Source organism: Zingiber officinale, chromosome 6A (assembly GCF_018446385.1).
Source record: "Zingiber officinale cultivar Zhangliang chromosome 6A, Zo_v1.1, whole genome shotgun sequence".
Lineage (NCBI taxonomy): Eukaryota > Viridiplantae > Streptophyta > Magnoliopsida > Zingiberales > Zingiberaceae > Zingiber > Zingiber officinale.
In genome coordinates, this window is record NC_055997.1 from 146,083,242 (window position 1) to 146,105,770 (window position 22,529).

General features: G+C 39.0%; 4 protein-coding genes across 8 annotated transcripts; 2 read left to right on the forward strand and 2 right to left on the reverse strand.

Moving 5' to 3' along the window:
• Window positions 1-1,512: 1,512 nt before the first annotated feature.
• On the forward strand, window positions 1,513-12,028 carry LOC121998540 (methyl-CpG-binding domain-containing protein 11-like). Its single transcript, XM_042553504.1, has 3 exons — window positions 1,513-1,713; window positions 10,911-11,061; window positions 11,191-12,028. The coding sequence occupies exons 1-3, from the start codon at window positions 1,585-1,587 to the stop codon at window positions 11,823-11,825; spliced, it is 915 nt and encodes a 304-aa protein (XP_042409438.1). The 5' UTR covers window positions 1,513-1,584; the 3' UTR covers window positions 11,826-12,028.
• Window positions 12,029-12,081: 53 nt separating this feature from the next.
• On the reverse strand, window positions 12,082-13,848 carry LOC121998542 (60S ribosomal protein L15-2). Its single transcript, XM_042553509.1, has 4 exons — window positions 13,704-13,848; window positions 13,377-13,543; window positions 12,586-12,783; window positions 12,082-12,475 (listed from the first exon to the last, which is right to left on the reverse strand). Exons 1-4 carry the CDS (start codon window positions 13,705-13,707, stop codon window positions 12,230-12,232), a joined length of 615 nt encoding a protein of 204 aa, XP_042409443.1. The 5' UTR covers window positions 13,708-13,848; the 3' UTR covers window positions 12,082-12,229.
• Window positions 13,849-14,478: 630 nt separating this feature from the next.
• LOC121998541 lies at window positions 14,479-18,732 on the reverse strand. Of its 5 annotated transcripts, none has more exons than XM_042553507.1 (7): window positions 18,713-18,731; window positions 18,503-18,596; window positions 18,244-18,403; window positions 18,009-18,059; window positions 17,848-17,899; window positions 16,755-16,775; window positions 14,479-14,840 (listed from the first exon to the last, which is right to left on the reverse strand). In XM_042553507.1, exons 1-7 carry the CDS (start codon window positions 18,720-18,722, stop codon window positions 14,704-14,706), a joined length of 525 nt encoding a protein of 174 aa, XP_042409441.1. In that variant the 5' UTR covers window positions 18,723-18,731; the 3' UTR covers window positions 14,479-14,703. The 5 variants fall into 5 exon arrangements, 4 of the variants coding, with proteins under 4 accessions (XP_042409441.1, XP_042409439.1, XP_042409442.1 ...); XM_042553505.1 differs by lacking the exon at window positions 18,713-18,731 and adding an exon at window positions 17,691-17,749 and having other exon boundaries at window positions 16,755-16,800; XM_042553508.1 differs by lacking the exon at window positions 18,713-18,731 and adding an exon at window positions 17,691-17,749 and having other exon boundaries at window positions 16,755-16,800; window positions 18,499-18,596.
• On the forward strand, window positions 18,719-20,760 carry LOC121998539 (9-cis-epoxycarotenoid dioxygenase, chloroplastic-like). Its single transcript, XM_042553503.1, has one exon. It carries the CDS (start codon window positions 18,839-18,841, stop codon window positions 20,705-20,707), a length of 1,869 nt encoding a protein of 622 aa, XP_042409437.1. The 5' UTR covers window positions 18,719-18,838; the 3' UTR covers window positions 20,708-20,760.
• The last annotated feature ends 1,769 nt before the right edge of the window (window positions 20,761-22,529 follow it).

Sequence of the window (22,529 nt, forward strand, 5' to 3'; positions counted from 1 at the left end):
TAACTATTATAATATTATAATAATTATAATTTCATAACTATGATAATTTTTTATAAATATTATTGTAATAATAATGGCTATAATTTTATAGCTACTAGTAAGATTGATAATCAATCGTAGGTTTATGAATAAACTTAGTATTAGCAAGTCTGTTAATGTTTGTTTAATACATATAAGATCGATTAAATGAACAAGTTTGAACAATTTATTAATCTAAATAAATAAGTTTGAACACACATATATATTCAGTCAATTAAAACTCATGAACAATATTCATAAATAATATTCGTGAATCATCATCATTAATAAAACTTTTATCACTATGTTAAATAAAAAAACTTTTAAAATAAACAAACAAGTTTAAATTATCAAGATCAATATCTAATTAAATAAGTAAAATTTTTAAATAATCAAATAGGTTTGAATTGAGAGTTTGATAACATCTAAATGAATTAAATTCAAGCTATGATTAAACTCAACAAAAATAAACCAAATCAAATTTAAATAATCATTTCAAAGACTTGATTCGATTACTTTATCAAACAAATTTATACCCTAAAACTTAGTTTAGCTTGACTTATCTTATTTACAGCCCTAACTACTATAAATATAAACTTATCTAATTCAATAATATTTAAGTTATAACTATAATCGTTATAATTATGACACTAATTATAAAATTATAGTTATTATAATGTGAATTTATTTTGTTCCTATAACTAATCCATCATTTCAGAATTTAATATGGATATAAAAGAAGAATACCGAATAATTAATTTTTACCCAAATTAATTTCCTAGAAATTGGGCAATTAAATCATGAACAAAATAAAATTATATGTTTTTCCCTTAGGATTACGGTGATAAAAGATTTAAATAAATAAATAAATAAAAATTTAAATTTTAATAAAATTAAATAATATATATAATATATTTTAATTTTATCTGATAGATACCAATTTTATTATTTTACATATTTAAAAAACCAATGACGAAATCGTACGAAGCAGAAACATACCTACTACGACTGCAAGCCACCGCACGTGTCTCTCTCAACTCTCGCCGTTACTTTTCATGTACCTCCAACAATTTCAAACTGACGAACGTCACGTTACCACACGTGCCGATCCCGCACGCACCTCGATCCACAGGGCCTCTGATTCTCACCCATGCTTCCAATAGCCACCCGCCACGTCTCACGGACGGGAATCCTTAAAGATGACTCTATTTAGTTAACCGTAGAGATGCGGTGCACGGGAGAAAACATCGACTGGAACCACTAACGAATAGTTATCGGCAAAAAGCTGGAGGCCAGCGGTCCCCACTTTAATTCCAGACCAACGGTTGATGGTAGCAATAAGGGTGCGAGTATTGTGTCTTGCAGGAGATCCCAAAAAACGCCGTAGTCACGTTTGAGTTCCGCCGTTTTCAGACGCCGTTTGAAAGCGCGATCGAGAGATCTTTCGCGACTATTTTTCTTTTTACATATTTTTATTTATTTATTTATATTTATATTTATATTTTCTTCACTTCTTTTTGTACAAATCCGTTGGCTTATCCGAGAGCGGGAAGTCGAGGCCGAGCTATGGCGGAGGTGGAGGGGTGCGATGCGAGCGCCGAGAAGGTTGCGCCGCAGCCTTCGGAGAAGGCTAGGGCAGATGAGCCGGCGGTCGTCTGTGTCGAGCTACCGGCGCCTGCGGGATGGACGAAGAAGGTTTGGTTTCGAGAAATTCCTCCTGGTTTCTGTCATTCCTCGCCTTAAAATCCCTTTTTTTTGCCCTAGTTTTTATTTTTGGGCTTCGATTTGAGACGGGAAGCTTGGGTGATTGGGTAGCTTATCTTGGTGGATTTGCGGTGTGGATTCTAGGGTTTTCGTGCGCTCTGACTCCTTTCCCTTGCTTTCTTTAGTGTAGCTGGGATGGTTAGGGAAAGGAGTTGCAATCTTACCCAAAGTTTAGTTAATTCTTTACTAGATGAAAGAATTTATAAATGAACCTGGAAGATATAACTGAAGAAAAGTCACATGACGAGCTCATTCATATTCAACTTCAGTTTAAGAAGAGGCCAACATTAGTATCTTAGGAGTGAAGACCCTACCTTATCTGATGATTTTGACACTATAAATTTTGGAGGAAAAAAACATAGTATTACTTTGTAAAGGGTTAATTTCATGTTTATATAAGATTCACTTGAGAAGTCTTAGACCTAACATATCAAAATAACCCTATTAACTTAACATTCTTCCTCAAGCTGGATCATTGATGGTATCTATGTTCATCTCATTAATAATAATAATAAAAAAAGACAGCTCGATGCACACAACTCCTGCCAATGCAAGAGTCCTAAGGAAGGGTCTATTGTAAAAATTCTAATGGGAAAGACATAAACTAAAACATGACCAAAGAAAAAACACTATTAAGGAAATTTTGGGGATAGTTGTTGGCCTTAGGTCATCACACAACCAACAATATGTTTAACTTCCAATCAGCACATCAACAAGTGAGGTCGGAGAGAGAAATGATGAAGTGAAATGAGAATGGAGAGATTTCAGAAATTAATCTCTTGAGTGGGGTTCTCATTGGAGCAGTATACAACAACATGCAATAGATTGAGGGGGGAAAGGAAAGTATTAAGGGTCTTGGAGCGCTGAGAGGTGTTGAGATCAGAATCTTTTGTGAAGGAATACGGAAAAGAGAAATCCAATACATCAGAATACCAAAACTCTCCAAAAGTCAGAAAGCAGATCAGTATAAACAGGAAGGAATCAACAGAGAAGAACATCAGGCTTGATTTGGGAAATCTTGGGCTTGACATGGAAGAGGTGAATCTGCTGTAGTTGTATTCTTTGAGTCCCTTGCAAAATCTACCATCAGATCTTGAATCTCTGGAAGAAGGCACGGAAGTAGTAGACATTGAAGACGAAAGCATTGGCCTAGCTGCCTAGGAGCAGTGGTGGCATGGTTGTTCCTACAAAAGGCATGAGTTAACAGCAAGATTTGTAGAAGAGCACAACTTTACAAGAATTGGAGATTAGGGTTCATTTCCATTTCAATTCCAGCAATGATTTTGCTATTATGTCGCAGGCTCAATGCAGAAAATCAGCAGTAGGGAAGAGGTGATCCATATGGAAGGATCTGTAGGTTGAAAGAGTTTGTAGCTTGGAAGAGATGTGACCTTCCATCTTTATTGTTGGACAATTGAAGACGAGGAAGACTCCCTTGTCTTCACATGGCGAGGGTGGAAGCAGAAGTGGAAAGGAACCCCTGTACAGGCATGGTATGAGTGTTGCAAATATGCTGAGGAAGGGCAGTGCTTTTCTTGTATGGAGAAGGAACCAATGGTGGCGGATGGTCCTTTGATAGTTATGATGGAGGCCAAGGTGTATATGGTGGATCTAGGAGCAAGCTATGACAACAATGTTGTGTGAGGATGCTTGATGGGTCAGCCATGGGTTTAAAATAGACCCACTGAGAAAGAACTCTTTTTTTTGTTTTGTTTTTTCAAGAGATGATCAGTGTCATGAAGGAGAGTGGTGGGGCTCCTTTCAAAACTTTAATCCAAATAATGTTGCAAGTAAGCTAAAAATATTTAAGGAAAAAACACTATAACTAAAAGTACTCAATTAAACTGGGATATATGCTCTATTCTCAAATCATGACAATTATTAAATCAAAACCACCACAATTAGTTTGTTTTCTTAAACAAAAGGATATACCATACTAAACTCTTTTAAACTCTAAAAACCCTAAAAAACAAATCCTAACTTGCAATAAGTTATTCTTCAAGATCTTTAGTTTATATATTTGGTTTCTTTAATATTTTTTTCTTTCACTAAAATGAGAGTCTATTGAGCGCATACGATGTATGAAAGACACATGCCATTCCTAGTAGTAAAATTATATTAACACTTATTATAAAATACATATTCATATTTCATACAGACATACACCTATTGAATATAGACAATACAATATAGGAAGGTATGTCCTTGCGTTCAAATACTAAGTATTTTCATAAACTGTCTTTCAAGGACCCTTATGATCGTGTCAATGACCTGCGCTGTGTGAAAACTGATTCAAATTATTTATTTGTCTTGCCAACTAACTTTAATATCAAAGTTTCCAATTACCTACCTTGCTAGAAGACATTCTAGCCTCCATATGTCTTTATCTACTGACTTTCCAACTGGTCAGTTTTAACCCAATTTCTAGACATTGATGGTACAATTGAGACGCAAACCAAGTTTTTGCCATGCTTAAAGTGCAACACATATGTTAGAAGGGACAACAAAGAAGCATATGATGATGGACTTCATGCTTGGTTGGGTTTGAAAACCTAAAGGAGGATGGTAATGCCACTTCTTATTATCATCAGAAGGTACCATAAAAGGGAAGATGATAACAACTCATCAAGAATTGAGTCCCTCCGATTAAAGGAGAATTGTGCAATATTTTTTAAATAAAATGATCCAGTGAAATAAATCGATTCGTAGTCTAATTGTTTAAACATAGAATAGTTTTATTATCTTTATTTTTGATAGCAAACCTAATTTATTAAACAATGAGTTAATGAGTCTTAGGAAGACTGGATTGTTGTGAGCACCACAAATCCAGCTTTCTTCCGTTGTTTTACTCATTTAATTTTTTCAGTTTGGATGTATTTTTCTGGATTGTGATATTGATGATTGAGAGACGCATCACCCTGAGATTGTTGATCAAGACGTATGGTTACAGGGATGGCTGACATGAATTTAGGTTAGGAGAACTGAATTAAAGGATGCAGAAGTGATTGCTGGACATGGTATGCCATGCTTGAAATCAAATGAAGATGTGTGTAAATGACAATCATTGCTAAAAGAGTTTATTTTATTGAAGTGTGTGTTTTATTTAGCCTCATTGGTTTGGGGATTTTGTTTGATGCTTGTTCACATTTGGTGCGCAAGCTTGTTGTCATATCACACGTTTTTCAATTTTCATGGGATCAGCATGACCAACTTTCTCAGCGTTATGAAGATTTCCATGCATTTTAATATATTCTGGAGATGAAAAGGGTTTTAGTTTCATTTAGCCACTTCCCAATTTTTACGTGATTTTATGTGAAACTAAAGGGATTACTGAATCTGTGGATCAGGATTTGTTGGAGTCTTAAGATATGATTTATGGTTTAGTTCAAGGTTTAAAATCTCAATCCGTGCCAAGGTTTCGATCTCAGACTGGAACGATACGGTTTCGGTATCATATCATACCGTGTCGTGCCGATACGGTTTTGGTATTTTTTTATTTATATATAGTAATTATTATATAAATATATTTATTATGTATAATTTAAAAATAAGTTGTATATTGATTTTATATAAGTTTTTCATTATTAAACAACTTAATATTGTTAGAAAAAATAATTAAATATAATTTTTTTAAAGAAAATTGATCTATTCGAGTTATTAAATAATTATAATTATATAAATTAATACAAAATACTATTTTATATAGAATATTAATATAAATTAACTATTTATTTAATAATTTTAATAATATATATTTAAAATTGTAAAAAATTAGAATATCAATTAAACATTAAAATAGTAAAAAAAAAATAATAATTAAAAAAATATCAGAATATAAATTTGATTTATTAGACTTTTTATAAATTAAAAAAAATTAGAATTTAAAAAAAAATAGTTTTTTTTAATTTTTAAATAAAATTTAAAACATTGAAAATAATTTCAGAATATTATTTAATAAAATTTATTATTTTTTTTTAAAAATTAAATATATTTTTTATATTTTATTGGAATAATTTAATTAGGGTTAATGAATTTTTTTAATATTTTATTGGAATAATTTAATTAGGGTCACTGAAAGGTTTTTTAAAATATCACACTTAAGTAGGAATTGTTTGATTTATTTAAATTATAATATTAATTTTGCACAGTAACTCCCCCACGCCAACGACGCCCGCGACGCCTCCGAAGCTTGCGGATGCCTCCGACTGTGCCGGACGCGTCCAGTGACGCTTCCGATGGCGCTAGAAGCATCCGACTACGCTTTCGGCGGCTCTAGAAACATCCTGCACCGCCAGAAGAGACGTGGACGTGCTTGCGACGCCTCCAACGGGGCCGACGCTTCCGCCGATGTCAAAAGCGACCCATGACGCTTTCGGCTCCGCCAGAAACGTCGCGTCACAATGCCTTCGACGCCCGCTATGCTTTTGGTGCCTACAATGCCTCCGACGACACCAGAAGCGTTGCACGATGCATCCTTGCTACCTGAGATGCGTGCGTGTGACGTGTCGATTTCGCCTCCCCGGCGGAACGGTAAAAACCGTCCATGCTGGGCAGTACAGAACAACATGTCATTTGCTAATTTAGTTTCAAAATTATTTGTCATAGTTGCAACCTGAACAAATATTTTAATTATAACCAATCAAACATGACAATTGATTTAGTAATTTAAACTAAACTAATGATATTGTGCTAATTGATAAGAGTATATAGATTAAACTGAATATTTGAAATGTGGAGAAAAATCTAGTAACTAAATGTCTGCTTGTTTCTTTCAAATTTCCATTTTTCATATGAAATATAAAAATGAAGTAAAAGAAAAAAGAATTTCACCTTTTTGATCTCTCTATATAATAGCTTTTTTTTACCGAGGAAGTTTGATCTTCCCCCAAAAATTAAAATTTTCTATCCCACATTATTCAAGATAGTTTGAAAAAGGAAGTGTAAAACAAAGGAAAAAAATCAAGCACAAAATAAAGATTTAAAGTTAGAGATTGAGCATTATATTAGGCTATGGTACCTAGAAAATAGTAAGAACTTTAGATACCTTCTTTGATTTTTTACAATAAGAAAGTGATATTAGTTAAGATGTCAAATAAATAGTGAGTTGTTGAAATGTAGAATTTTTGGAGTTTTGTGTGGCTGTGTGTGCCCTTAAGGCTAAAAAGAGAAGTTTATGAGACTTTGGTATGAATTGCCATATTTTATGTATTAGAATGTTTGGATAGTTAGGAACCAGGCAACCAGCATGTGAAAAAAAGATAATATATCATAAATGAGAGTGCTAAATTGATGTGCGCGTATTAGGAAAAATATAAAATATATATTATTGATGGAAAATTTTATGCCTATTTAAATTATCCCTACTATAACTAGAAGTTGATTGAAATTATTAATTTAGGTTTTTATTTAATTGAAAGCTAATTTACTTCCTATTACATGTTGTTGCCACCGCGGTGCTTGCACGATGCGTCCGCTTTGACCTTGGGGCTCGTGCCGTCGTGCGATCTATCCACCGTGGTGCTCACACGAAGCGTCCGCACACCGCTGCGAGTGTTGAATTTTTTTTAAAAAAAATTGATTCAAGAAGGTGAGAAAAATTGCGCCTTACACATGCCTGTCACCTCTCAAAAGGCGTGCATGCTTAAGCACCCTTCTTTCTGTGTCTATTATCCTGGTGCAAATGGCACGTGGCTGCGCCTTGTGCCTAGGCACAGCTAGGCGTGCGCCTTTCACAACTATGCACACAACAATTTGAATAATTAGGCACAAAAAGATTACTCTCTCATTATATGGTAGATTAGTTCCAACAATTACTACTTTCTATACTAATTAGTAATAATGAATTAATAATTATGGTTTATGTTCAATTTTCTAACTATTAACTTGTAATTTTCCGAAGTTGTTCTAATGGTGATTTACCTTTTACTTTTTACAAAGAAAAACATATCTCTTTTTTAAACCAAAAGGCAAAGCTAATTAGATGCAACTTCAATATATAATGAAATGATAGAAATAACTTTCATCTCTTGCACACACACTTGCTTGAAGCCTTGTATTCAGTTGTCCATGTTTACTATTGCTTGTTGATATCAATGTTACCTTTAAAAAACTGACATGATGCAGTTTGAAATTAAGATTAAGATACAGTTAAGATTTGAAGGTTCAAATGAATTTTTTTTGGTCATGAAGTTGTAAGATTTTACTTTGAAGTAGTATAATAAAAGGAGTTTATATTTCATTCTAGGGATCTAGTCATCTATTTACAATTGATTATTCTTGGAAGAATTAGCCTTTTTTACTCTGTAAAAAAAGAGCACTAGAACATACATGTAAGGCATTTTTCAATTTCATTAAAATTGTTATGAGTGTTCTTATATCTGAGAGATTTACTTTCTCAGTATGAGATAGTTATCCCTTTCTTGTATGAAATTGGTACCAAAGCTTTGTGCCGAGTTTTATTTAATTTTGATTGTGCATCAGCATCCCTTCTATCAATTCCATTTCTGCAAACTTATGCCCACAGCTGGTCTATATTCTCCCTCCGATCCCTTTCCTTCTGTTTGTTTCTTCCAACTATGAACATTGGAAATCATAAACCTCTGTGATGAAAAGGAGGTGAGTTAAGATAGAGGGGAGAGAGAAGGCCTTTCCATTCCCAGCTTGACTGAGTATTGTTGCAAACTTTCCTTTGCTTCTTTAGATGTCTGCTGATATTTTTCTGCTGTATTTATTTGTTTTTATCACTGTTTAGCTGTTTTTGAATGCTAATACTATGATTGATTCAGTTATTTGTTTTTCCTTATTGTTGAACCGTTGTGAGAAGATTAATCCTATGATTGTTCTGACTGATCTTTTCTTTGGCCCTGAAAAGGCAAGATTTTTTTCTTTTTGCATGTTATGGTGCTTCCTCGTTCTGTTCCTGCTCATCAGCTTGCCCTCGGTCTTCATCATGTCTATATATCGGAAAGCCTAAAATAGCCACAGCTTTATCATGTATACTTTCCACCTAGTAGCGACACCTCGTCATAAAGTTATCAACTGGTGAATTTGGAAGTTTAAATTTGTCAAGCAGATCCAAGGTTTTCATCTTTATGAATATGCCACTCATAGAAGGAAAGTTTACTTACTTTGGTATGTAAGTGAATTACTGAGGCGAGCATTATAAAATGACTGCATTATTCATTTGCTCTGATTCACTTTCTTCTGTAAAAGATTAGGTTTTTCAAAACATGATCTTAGCTTATGTAAAATTCTAAGATGTATTATTAGCTCAAATTTTATTTGAATTTGACATCCATTAACCGATTATCCTTAAATCATACAGTGGCCTGTTTTTTAAAATTCTTTAGTTTATTCTCTAGCAAATACAAAGTTATAAACTGTCTTTGTTAAGGAGCAATAGACAGATTTGCATGAGTAGTTTGATTTTAGCATCTCTGACAGTATATATGAAATTATTTTGTTCCACCTACCTACATTTTAGTACTTTGTTCCATCAAATAATGGGACTTGTTACTTTTCCCCCTTTTGCAGAATATAATATTTTTTTATTATCTTTTCTGCAATTAATTGAGTCCAAGTTACTCCATTTGTCTCTTTCTAGTGATTTTCAGCAATTTGTGGTGTTGTTGGCATTTATTTGTGTCTACTTCCTTTGGTATGAGTTCAAGGCCTTTCTCCGATGGCACTGAAGATGTTGGATTAGGGGGTTGCATTCAATCTTGGTAATCCTTGAGGAAGTCATTGGCATTAGTCCTTGATTGGATTGGTATGCTACTGCTTGTATGAATGCAAAATTATCAAAATCTTGAAAGATGGATTTTGGAACCATTGTTGAGTTTGTTGATAAACCTTCACTGATAACTCTTCATGTAAAAAGTTGGTGTTTTCATGAAACAGTAATCTGAAAAATAAAATGAGGATGAATGGGACAATACACGTTTTGCATCCTTCATTAATTGGTACAGATAAGTCTTTTTTAACCTTTTGAATTGACCTCATCCCTTTCGCTCCACTCACATGAGTCTATTAGGAAGGTCAATGGCATAGTTGTACTATGTTTTTTTTTTTTCACTTATCATCAAGTAGTTCTACAACAGCTCAACATACTCATCCTGATCTGTCATTCAAGTGCTTAAAATCTTCTTCTCTATACCTTATCAGCATAGTTATGGTTCTTCACATATTACATATTTTTTTCCCTTTTGTTCTTCCTGAATGTCCCCTCTTTATTTCAGATGGTAATCATCTCATTTATTTCTTCAAATGTTGTTATGTTAATCACAAGAACGATACATATTTCAGTGACATGCAGATGTTGTTTGTATATTGGATCAATATTTTGTTTACATGTATATAAATATGCTTGCCGTGGCCAGGCAGAGCTGCAAAACTAGTTTGGAAATATATTCAATCAGTTCCTTCTGTTGGGAATGTATTGTATTCTCTTCACTATGAATAGGTTAGTAAGAGCGTCCTAGATTCTTCATTAACAAGTCTATTCTAGGTTTCCTAGAGGATGATGGTCATCTTCTTGTCTCTTTGCTATTCTTTGTTTTGTCACTTATTAAGGCAATTATAGAAAAGCCTAATACTGGTTTGCCTTTTGTTTTCTATAAGAGGAAGTACAGTTGCTCTTTCGGTCATACTAAACTTAGCTTTGGCACCCTCTGGTCCGAGGAGCTCTTTCGGTCATACTAAATCACAGCCAAATGATGCTTTGACAATGATTCTATATAGAACTCTGGATACATGCCTTTAACATTTTCCAACATTTTCTCTCTGGAACTGGATTTTTCCAACATATTACTGAGTCTTAACAAGCTTAATATGGTTCTTCTGTGTTTTACCTTCACTATGATACCGGCTGTGTTGAGTTTCTGGATATACAATAAGACTGAAGATTCTGCTAGCTTTTTGATTGCTTGACAATTTTCCGACTTTTCTCTATCCTCTGACAACTTTCTGAGTGATGAAAGCCTAATATGCTGTTAATATTGTTTTTCCCATTTTGTTCTGCTCAAACATTTATTTGATCTTTTATATGAATACACGTCTAAGACCATAGCAAACAATTGTTGTATTTACATCCATGAAAATTGTAACCTGTGCATTTTCTGAACTGACAGTTCATACTGAATGAGGATGCAAGTCCAAGAAAGAATGAGATTGTGTTCATATCGCCTACTGGTGAGGAGATTAAGAATAAGAGACAGTTACAGCAATACTTGAAGTCACATCCTGGAGGCCCCTCTTCAAGTGAATTTGACTGGGGAACTGGTACCCCCTCACTCTCACTGAGTATTTCCTAATCCAAGTTGAATGCTGCAATTATGCAAATTGCATATGTATGATTATGGCACACTTGAATCCGTGTTTTGGTTTGTTCATAAAAAACATTGCATGCAGGTGACACTCCAAGGCGTTCTGCGAGAATTAGGGAGAGAGTCAAGACTATAGATAGCTCAGAAGATGAGAAGCCAAAAAAGCGAGAAAGGAAATCAAGCTCAAAGAAAGCAACAAAAGACAAGAAGGATAGTGGAGACGGAGTCGATGACACTTCAGAAGCAGAGGCAAAGGAAGATGCTGCAATGGAAGAGGCTAAAGCACCAACTGATGTGGAAATGCAGGATGCTGAAGATGGAAACAAGATTAACAGTGAGGCTTTAACGGCTGGGACTGAAGTGACTGAGGTTATTGTTGCTGCTGAAGAGATCACAGTGAATGAGGATACGCCCGCGGGAGTTGTGACTGCAGATGAGCAAAATTCAACCCTTGGAGCCAACAGAAACATTGAAGAGAAAACAGCAGCTAATTCAGAGAACCATGATGCAGTATCTGCGACTGAAGCCGATAAGCCAGCTGATGCGAAGGAATCACCACTGCCGGATTTGAAAGATTTGTCAGCAGGTAAAGACAACCAAGGGGATCTAGCAGCAAATAGTAGTCAGGAGAAGGATTCCAGTGCTGCTTCCCCCAAGGATATCCCTTCAGGGACGGGTGATGCACAGCATCTGCCCAAGGCTTCTCCTATCAAAACTTAGTGTATTGTCGACTAAACAATGGTTTGTTGATTCTAGGGTTTAGTGTGATCTTCTGGACGTGTATGCTTGTAATGTATGAGCTTGTAACAAGAGCAACCATATGTATGAATTTTCTGTATGTCCTTTAGGTAGATTATTATCTAACCTAAAACCTATTCCTGATGTAATATCCTGTAGTCATTAAGGAATTCTAGTTTCATCGAGATTGGTATTAAACCTTCGTTCTTGAATTGCTTTGTTAAAAAATGCATGTATCTAGGAGCGAACACCGCAAGCACACAATCAGATTCCATATTCTTGGAGTTTTTTTGTAAAACAAAAATGCTTCGAACACAGAGAGGGTAACTGAAATATCAAGTAGAAATAGAAAATTGTTCTGGATAGGATTATCCATCCCAACAGACTCAACGATAACGGCGAAGAGATAATGTCTGGTTCCGCTTCCAGGTTGCCCGACGAGATGGCCTGGCCTTGTGATAGCGATGACCTTTGCCACGAAGACCCCGGTACTTCTTACCAGCTGAAGTGAGCCCACGAAGCTCACGGTGCTTGTGAACACCCTTGCAGATCCAGTTGATCCTAGGGTCATTGCGGATCACTGTGTGAGCTGCATCAACAAGGATGACCTCAAAATACTTGTAGGTTGAATCCTGCATAACATAAGAATACAAGCAATAGCAATTGTGGACGTCTGAAATATCAGGAAGATTTGGAGCAAAACTGTTAAGGTGTGAACATTGTCAAAGAGAGATTGTCAAACCTCGTTCACCCAGTAGGAGTTTAGCACCCTGAGGCCTCCCAACTTACGGCCAGCTCTCTCCTCGGCTACAGACCTCTTGTTTCTTTGGAATTTCAGCTGAGTGATACCCTGATTCTTGGGTTTTCCATAGACAATACCTTTGGGGACTGGTCTCTTCCTACCGCCGCGTCTAACTCGAACACGATAAATGACATATCCCTGCATCCAGGAAACAAACAGTTACGTATGAAGAATACTCAACAACAAAAAATAAAATATAAACAAGTATACAACTTCACAACGTGTTTACATATATCTTGATACATAGGGTACTATATAAAAACTTGCAAATAGTACATACAAGGAAAATACTTTCTCTAAGTTACAGAGGAAGAAGCATCAAATGGTATACAGGATAGTTTACAGTTGTTGCATTGCAGATTAATAGTTTTAAGTAGATGAATGAAAAAAATAAGCTAGGCTCAAGCAATTGTCTTTTCTTCAGATATATCTAAAAAAAGATAGGAACTTTAAACCATAAAGAACCAACTAGCAATGAAGCTCAGATAAGTATAATCTACTGAGAAAGAAATTGAATTATACATCCAAATTAATATCATTTTCGTAGATAACAAACATCATGGCGAAGCTGAAGTGAGAAATTATTGAAATGAGCACACAACAATTTGATCCATAAATATCCAAACAACCACAAGATCATGCGTGGCAAAATCATGAAAGAATTGAAAGAATGTAGTATACAAATCTTGGTTAAGGAACCAAAACAACTGGAATTGACTATGGATGCTAACCTGCTTTGCCTTATAACCAAGACGGCGAGCCTTGTCGGGGCGTGTGGGCCTGGTGACGCGGACGATGGAGGGAAGCTGGCGGTACTCCCAGCACCGAACCCGCTGCAGGAACCGCATCACATCCGACTGCTTCTTCCTCCATAGCTCCGAAACGTACTTGTAAGCCCCTGAAACCTCACGAAATCCAACCCACAGAATCAACCACTAGAATCTCCAAAAACACGAAGACAATGATATGAATCGATGCGAAAATTTGAAGAATAAATCAATAGGAAACCGTGAGATCGCCGGAGAGGAGAAAGAGATAGAGAGAGGGAGGCGACTCACCCATGACTCGGGCGAAGATCGTCGGTGCCTTCGGCTAGGGTTTCACGCACGATGAGATGGATCAATATTTAAAGCGAGCGACGCGTCTTTATGGTCGTTGGATTAGTTAGCACAATCACGGGCGTTCATTTTGACCTTCCTCTGAGCCGGCCATGTTTTCGATCCGGAGCTCAATGATGAGCGTTTGAAACGCCATTTTTAAAATACAAACACATAAATCATAAAGATTTTTTTTTTTATCATCCCCTCGGTGTTTTTTTTATCATCCGCTCGGGACGGCACTATAGTTAACGCATGAGATATTATTATATAAAATCTTAAACTCAAGACTCATCGTATCTTAATATATCTCTCTCCATGTCCTACTATCTCTTAGTAAATCTTAAACTCAAAACTCATCATATCTTAATATATCTCTCTCCATGTCTTATTATCTCTTAGTATGTCTCTCTTCATGTCTTACTATCGGTACTAATGACTAATAATTATTCATGATTTATTATTTTTTATATTGACTTAGAGACAAGTTGATAAAGACACTAACAATGAACAAATCATCTTTTATCACATAGAGATATTTTTTTAATTGAATTTATAATATATTTGCATCATCAACTTATTCACCTTATAATCCACATGATCTACACAACCAATAAATGTTCTTGCACATGGTAATTCAATAAAAATAATAATATGATTGCATCATTATTCATTTAGATTATTATTTAGATAAATGAGTCTAAACATGGTTAAGATCAAAGCTAACCAGAACAAATTATAAAGCAAAATACGTCCCTTCCTTTTAGATCTATCTTAAATTAAAGATGATCATTGAGTTACACCATAATTTGAACTTCAACTAAGACATTACAAAATAGAGATTCATAACAGGGGAGTAAACATCATTAATGCCAACAAAAATGAATACATTAGTTGCCATAATTTATTACTAATAGGTAGTCTTTCTTATCTTTCTGTATGCAGCTCCAGAAAGGATTAACTAGCCTTTTCTTGAACACTGGGATAAATGAGATTCTTCAATATAATTTGTAGCTCGCGATATTGCATAGCAAGAGGCACTCGAAGCGGCATAGTATGATGACACACTGAGCTGACTGAACGCCGGAAGCAGGTAAGCTGTTTATAAAAAGAGAAGTTAGCAAACAAATATAGGAAGAAAAGAGAAGAACCTACAATGGTATAATGGTTAGGTTGGTTAGGTCCTCTTTAATGGATAATCAAGAGATCTAAAGTTTAAGTCTAAGTTGTGTCGCGTTGTAGGAGATTTTCCCTCTAATGAGAAGTGGGCCTAAGAATGCTTGCAATCTGGATGAATCTCTATTAGACTTTTCGATTTATCCTAGTAGCCGGTAGAAAACTTCCATGGGATCAGACAAAAACTAAAGCTTGATTGAGTTGTAGTACTCTTCTTTGCATTGATTTATTTCTAACAAGGATATGAAAAATATGTTGCGATGTACTTAGTGAACCTACTTCTCATTTGGAGTATGTGAGCGTTTTTAATAAGAAATAAAAAGAGGCATTATGCAACTGAATCAAGCATTGAACCAGCATTGCTGCATTATACAATTTTTAGATCATCATTTCGAAGGGCAGACAATTGTGTAGTGCCAATAATACACAATAATGGATTCCTGAAGACAAGGTTCCTGAAGCCAATCTCTTGAGCTAAATGGGTTAAAATCACTATGTATCTCATTTTTTCCCCCCAATTACCACCCCGATCTATGGGAGCAAGTACACCTATAAAACTTGTCTATCTAAATTGTCAAATTCTGGTTTGCATTCATTGTGAACAAGCAACCTTCAGTAATTGTTTGAAATTTCATGAACACGCTTCCGAATGTGAAGATAAAGTTCAATACCACAAATACAACAGGCAGCCATGTATCCCAACTCTGGGTTGGCTATTATTGCATTACACCACTGAGATTCAAATAATACTACATAATGGTAATACCATGCCATTTAATTGAATTTGGTAATTTAACTGGAATTTACTTTACTCTCCTGTTATCTCCAAACAGTCAACATTATTTATTCAATTATCTTACACGTTATAACCTTTTTTTCTCACATTTGATGCAACAACAAAGAATGCCATTATTGTTGGCATCTGAACTTCAGATAAATAATGAAAGAAAATAACCAAGTTCCATTTGAGATAACCTTCTCAAAACTCAATTGCAACAAACCCAAAATTAGATTACTGTCTGGTGGTCAGTAGTCTCTAAGAAAAAAAAAGGACAACTTGTGCACGAAGCTCCCGCCATGCGAGGTCTTGGAGAAGGATCCATTATATGTAGTCTTACCCTACTTTTTGCAAGAGACTATTTCTAGAATTCAAACCCGTGACCTTTAGGTCACAAAGCAACAACTTTTTTGTTGCACCAAAGCTCCCCTTCAGTCAGTAGTCTCCAAGAATGATATAGAAATCAATGTCATCTTACATAACACAATGTTCAAAGTACAGACAAAAAATCATCAGAACAATACTTATCAAAATATAGGATTTGCAAACTGTAAATGTACAATTGGAAATGTCGTATAGCTCTTAAGGTCAATGCTGTTGGTTTGCAATTTTCATAGTGGGGGCTTATAGATTGGACAAATATTTCTTGTAAGATGAAATCACATAGATGCATGTACAATCTGATATAACAATTCTAAACTATCGTAGGTAAGCATTAGAATACATAGGAGACAGTAGTAGGTATTTTGAATTGGCTAATTCTTTAGCTTGAAGGGGAGTCTTGGCGCAACGGTAAAGTTGTTGCCATGTAACCAAAAGGTCACGGGTTCGAATCTTGGAAACAGCCTCTTGCAAAAAACAAGGTAAGACTGCGTACAATGGATCTTTCCCCGGAACCCCGCATGGCGGGAGTTTCGTGCACCGAGCTGCCCTTTTAATTCTTTAGCTTGAATAGTTTCTTTTTAATACACACAACTAGGGCTATTTCAAACGTGTTTCACTTATAGAATTTCAAAATACTAATAAAAAGGGAGAATATGAACACATATGTTCTTTACCTCCAAATACAGCACTGGTTCCTGAATACAACAGAAGTGAAGGAATCTGGAGGGAAAGAAACGTTGCATAACAGTGCCAAAAAATAATTAAATAAGAGAAAGTGTTATTACTTAAATTTTGGAGGCAACAAATCAGCAAATGCTTCTTCATAAATGTAGATCAGAGCATTTTCAAGTGAACTAGAAGAGGAACCTATTTAAACAAAATATCTAAATTTGGATCAGTATGGTAATGGTTATGTAAGATAAACATCAATGTTATCTAAACTTTAGTAAACCTTCAGATAAAGGAAAGAGAAAATCAGATGTAAGATTATAGTGAGCATGCTATGGTGGATGCCACTTCAATTTCACACAGGACATAACATTGTATAATGAGGGCGCACCATGTAATCTTGGATGATTACATATCTGAATGAATATGAACTACTGTAACTCAGTTCATCTCACAAAGGCTTAGTACCATACAAAGTTTATTCTGCCAGAGAACCTCTATCATGTTTCTCTTTTTATTTTCCTGTTTTACCAATTCCTGTGTTGTTTTTATTTACATGTCTTTTCATTGCATCATCCATGAACTCCTCGAGTTACTATTTGGAGAAGGATGGTCAATGTTCAAATTCAAATAAAAAATTCAAACCTACCAAAAGTAATAACATGACTTGGCTTTCATTTATCGAAGTCTAATGGATGCCCAATGTGCACCACCATTAGTACACAATGAAAAAGCAAATTAACAACCAACCATCCAAGGTCTCGTTTTTCATAGAGAATCTTATAGGGAATATCCATAAGATCAATGGTAAAACTAAATCAGATGATAAGACAGTAGATATCATCTAATCTTTAGCAATTCGCATAAAAAAATACATATCACATAATCTTTAGCTATTTACAAAAACCATGAATTCAACACAAAATGACAGAAATCATTACCCCAACTGAGAATTGCAGCCATTTAGGACCCTTGACATGCTTCTGAATAAATGGAATACCTAGCAATCGCGTATCCACAGTCACCTCTTTTAGGATTATCACAATGGTCAAATTATCCATAGGACGAGTTAGCTTCAAAAGAAACTAAAACTATGACCTGAATTCATACTATGGACAGCACTAAGCAATCCGCCAGCTCCTGAACCAGCCTTTTCAACACAAGATAATAAACAGAAGAAACAATCACAATAAAACAAGGTAGAATACCAGTCGCCATTGAGTAATTAAGTCATGTATTCAAAAGAAGTACATTTGTACCACACTAGCAGCATCATGCAAGACAGAAGTGATCGCCCATCCCCCTTTTTCCTGAAAATTTCAAAAGCCGCATAAGGCACTGATAGTTGGAGTAGGGAAATTAAGGTGAAAGCGAAATCCAAGTTGAAGAAAATCAAAGGTGCTATGATTCTTTTTTTTGGTTTAAAAAAAAAAGAGAGATAATATTACCCAGAAAAGCAATGCAAGGTTGGGATGTGAGCAGAAGAGAACAAACCGGATTAGGGTTTATGAGGGAGAGGCAACGAGGGCAACGAGCAGAGCCCAAGCCAGGACTCATCGTCGGGTCATGTTGAAGATTTCCGTTCCGGAGCTTCTCCTCGTAAACTTGTCTCGTCCCCATCCCCTTCCCCTCGTCCTCGAAACAGCTCGAACCCCTGGAACAGAAGTTTCGCGACATCGCTAAATCAATTTCGTAGATCAAACTCAAAACAGCCCAAAATCAAGCCAACACGATCTCCAAGCTAACAACTTTCTTGATAGGGAAGGGCGGCGGTGCGTGCTTTCGCCGGAGAAGGCAGCGGCGTCGTCGAGCAGCCGGGACGAGATTTATGACGTAGGCACCGAAATCTGGATCATATAAAAAATAACAATATTAAAATTTAAATTTCCTATAATAATATTATTAAAAATATATTCAGTCATCACGCCACGTGGCTGCATGAGGCTGCGTAGGTTGACGTCACCTCTCTGCATGCGAGCGAGCGAGCGAGGGTTGAGCCCAAGAATTAGGCAATCGTTCATTCTCAGCAAAGATATTTTATTATCGATCACGTGAAATTGAATCTTGCCTAATCTGTAAGTCACAATCGATGGAATTACTCTGTTTTTCTTGTTCCCCGTTCGACCAATTCAAATCAAGCAACATTTCTTGCACCGTCCAAAGTTCGACTACTGGTTCCGACATAGCCATGTCTTCCTCTGCTCTACGCTACGCTGCTGCCGCCGCTACTGCTGTCAATCCGACCGTCGAGATTCGCCATTTCGGTCCGCAATTGGGTGCCACTTCAGTGAACGTGGCTAAAAAGCAGGCGGCGGCGTCTGCGCGCTGCTCTTCCTCTGGTTCCTTTCCGGAGTTGGTCCGCGAGGAAGGACAGCTCATGAAGGCCGGGGCCGCCGGGCCCGACTGGAACTTGCTCCAGCGCCTCGCCGCCGCGGCGCTTGACCTTGTTGAGCGTTCTTTGGTGTGTAATCTGCTCGAGCGGGGCTGCCCGCTGCCCGAGACTGCCGACCCCACCGTCCAGCTCGCCGGTAACTTCGCGCCCGTCGCCGAGAGACCGCCGTGCCGCGATCTTCCCGTGGAAGGTCGCATCCCGCCGGACCTTGACGGGGTTTACGTCCGCAACGGGGCGAATCCCCTGTTCGAGCCCCTCGCCGGTCACCACTTCTTCGACGGCGACGGGATGGTGCACGCGGTTCAGCTCCGTGACGGCCGCGCCGGCTACGCGTGCCGGTTCACTGAGACGGAGCGGCTCCGGCAGGAGCGCGTCATCGGGAAGCCGGTCTTCCCCAAGGCCGTCGGCGAGCTCCACGGCCACTCGGGCATCGCTCGACTGCTGCTCTTCTACGCTCGTGGCCTCTTCGGCCTCGTCGACGTCAGCCGGGGATCGGGCCTCGCCAACGCTGGCCTTGTCTACTTCAACCGTCGCCTTTTGGCCATGTCCGAGGATGACGTGCCGTACCACGTGCGCGTCACCACCGCCGGCGACCTCGAAACGGTGGGCCGATGCGATTTCGACGGCCAGCTCCGAGGCTCCATGATCGCGCATCCAAAGATCGACCCGGCGACCGGCGAGCTCTTCGGTCTCAGCTATGAGTTCGTCCGGAAGCCGTACCTCAAGTACTTCTACATCTCCTCCGACGGCCGGAAGTCAACTGACGTGGCCATTCCCCTCGACCAGCCGACCATGACGCACGACTTCACCATCACCGAGCGCCACGTGGTTATCCCGGACCAGCAGGTGGTCTTCAAACTCCAGGAGTTGCTGCGCGGTGGCTCGCCGGTGGTGTACGACCCGAGCAAGACAGCCCGGTTCGGCGTTCTCCCCAAGTACTCCGCCGACGCCTCTGAGCTCCGATGGGTCGACGTCCCCGACTGCTTTTGTTTCCACCTGTGGAATGCGTGGGAGGAGCCGGCCGCCGGCGAGGTGGTTGTAATCGGTTCCTGCATGACTCCGGCCGTCGCCGTCTTCAACGACTCCTGCGAGAGCCTCCAGTGCGTGCTCTCCGAGATACGGCTTAACCTCCACACCGGCAAGTCGAGTCGCCGGCCCATCCTCTCCCCGGCCGACCAGGTGAACCTAGAAACCGGAACGGTCAACCGGAATCTTCTCGGGAGGAAGACCCAATTCGCCTACCTCGCCATCGCAGAGCCCTGGCCAAAACTCTCCGGGTTCGCTAAGGTCAACCTCTTCACCGGCGAGGTCAAGAAATTCATCTTCGGGGAGTGCCAGTACGGCGGCGAGCCGTACTTCGTGCCGGCGCAGGACGACGCTGACGCCGGCGAAGACCACGGCCACGTGCTCTGCTTCGCGCATGACGAGAGGACGTCGGAGTCCAAGCTGACGATAGTCGACGGCGCCACGATGGAACTCGAAGCTACCGTGAAGATGCCGTCGCGCGTACCCTACGGCTTCCACGGCACCTTCATCAATTCCCTGGAATTGGAGTCACAGGCTTAAAAATCTATCTGCTTTCTTCATCGATTCCTCCCTGTTCTTGCTCCACACCTCGATTCAACAAAACTATGTTACGAACGTATTATTCTTGCAAACTGTTTCATCAGTACAATCGATTCTTCTTGATTCTGTCCGGACTCTAAGTCTGACGAACATCGATTGAGATGGCGTCGATGTTAACGGAGAGATGACTTGGACACACCTAACATATGTGCATCAAAAAGACGGACCTCCATGTGGAGCTCAAAGATAGTGGTGACAAGACTGGTAATATTTAGGCTCTGCGCACATTCAGACAGTACACGGAACGTTAGAGATCAGAAACTAAGAAAAAAAGTCTCCGGCGCAAGCGCTCCGACGCTCAAGTCAGGTCCTTTTTCCCAGAAGAATAGTGCACGAAGGAAAAAAGAACGGTAGAAGATGAGTGCGAATGTGCGCGTATCTGGCTAAGGGAGAGGACCTTCCTTTTATATGATGCTGTGATCCCGTCCGGAAGTTGAGTCGGATGAAGGCGGGCCTTGATGTACTGGAAGTTGACGGAAAGTCGTTGAGGCGTCGGATCTACCTGGCACCCCCCGGAAAGGTTCGTACGGGCGGCTGACGAAGGAAGATGACCAGGACGATGACACTGCGGCTCTACGCACATTCAGACGAGTCCACGAGTCGTTAGAGACCAGAAACCAGGAAAAAAAGTCCCCGGATCATGCCTTCCGACGCTCAAGTCAAGTACTTTTTCCCCATAAAACACAGAGAAAAGACGAAAAGTAAATACGAGTAAGAAATGACGAGTGAGCGTACTTGCATAAGGGATAAAACATCCCTTTTTATACTGCAACAGATGTTTCTGTGTCTGGTGGGTGTCAGGGAATGTCGGCTGTCAGACTTTGTCTGGCGGTGAATGACACACGACACCTCCTCATAGGCTGGCAACATAACAAGAGGGGTAATGAGCCCTGACTGTTAGCATATTCCCTGACACACTGATTATTCTCTGACATTCTCTGACAAACAGTTACGATTCTCTGACTTGTTTGTCCTGTAGTGCCTGGACGCTAGGTCTGCATCCAGACCTGCTTCGATCCGCTGCTATCCATGGCTTGTACGTTCCGACCTGCACGACCGGTCTATATCTTGACCTGCTTCCGTCCGCTGTTATCCATGGCTTGTACGTTCCGACCTGTACGACCAGTCTGTATCCTAACCCGCATCTGTCGTCAATTATCCATGGCTTGTACGTCCCGACCTGTACGCTAGATCTGTAGTCTAACCTGCTTCTGTCCACTGTTATCCATGGCTTGTACGTTCCGACCTACACGACCGGTTTGTATCCCGACCCACATCTATTTACTGTTATCCATGGCTTGTACATTCCGACCTGTATACCAGGTCTATATCCCGACCTGCCTCTACTGGCGTGTACGTTGTTGGACCCCGTGGTAGTTTTGATGTGATCAACCAAATTGGTTAGGTCCTGCTGTGTTTGATCCCTGTGTCTGAGTGTTTTGGAGCTTAGGAACACAGGAAGTCGAGCGGAAGACCCAGCTAGCGAGAAGGACGGCACGGGAAGAGAGCCGACGGGCTCGGTGCGTCTGAAGGACGAGAGAGCTGCGGAAGAGTACTCCGGTGGGCGTGAAGAGCGTGCGCGGCGTTCGAGGGACGTGAAGCCGGGACGGAAGGCTACTCGAGTAAAAGGCCGGGAATTGGGTTCGGATGAGCCCTATTCCGGTTGGCCGCAATCACCCAAAAGAACGGAGCGTCGGAAGCTGGAAAAACCAAGCTGGAAACTGTGCTGCCAGCTTGGAGGCGTCTCCAGCAGGCTTGGAGG

Bases quoted from the DNA above. Each gene is read 5' to 3' on its own strand.
- LOC121998542 (XM_042553509.1), bottom strand. The intron at 12,784-13,376 runs GTTAGCATCCAT...TCCTGGATGCAG, and splicing joins TTGGTTATAAGGCAAAGCAG to GGATATGTCATTTATCGTGT. The intron at 12,476-12,585 runs GTTTGACAATCT...TATGTTATGCAG, and splicing joins ACTCCTACTGGGTGAACGAG to GATTCAACCTACAAGTATTT.
- LOC121998541 (XM_042553507.1), bottom strand. The intron at 18,060-18,243 runs GTTTGTTCTCTT...TGAAATTTTCAG, and splicing joins CCCTCATAAACCCTAATCCG to GAAAAAGGGGGATGGGCGAT. The intron at 17,900-18,008 runs GTACAAATGTAC...TGTGTTGAAAAG, and splicing joins TGCATGATGCTGCTAGTGTG to GCTGGTTCAGGAGCTGGCGG.
- LOC121998540 (XM_042553504.1), top strand. From the start codon at position 1,585: ATGGCGGAGGTGGAGGGGTGCGATGCGAGCGCCGAGAAGGTTGCGCCG. The intron at 1,714-10,910 runs GTTTGGTTTCGA...CTGAACTGACAG, and splicing joins CTGCGGGATGGACGAAGAAG to TTCATACTGAATGAGGATGC. The intron at 11,062-11,190 runs GTACCCCCTCAC...CATTGCATGCAG, and splicing joins TGAATTTGACTGGGGAACTG to GTGACACTCCAAGGCGTTCT.
- LOC121998539 (XM_042553503.1), top strand. From the start codon at position 18,839: ATGGAATTACTCTGTTTTTCTTGTTCCCCGTTCGACCAATTCAAATCA.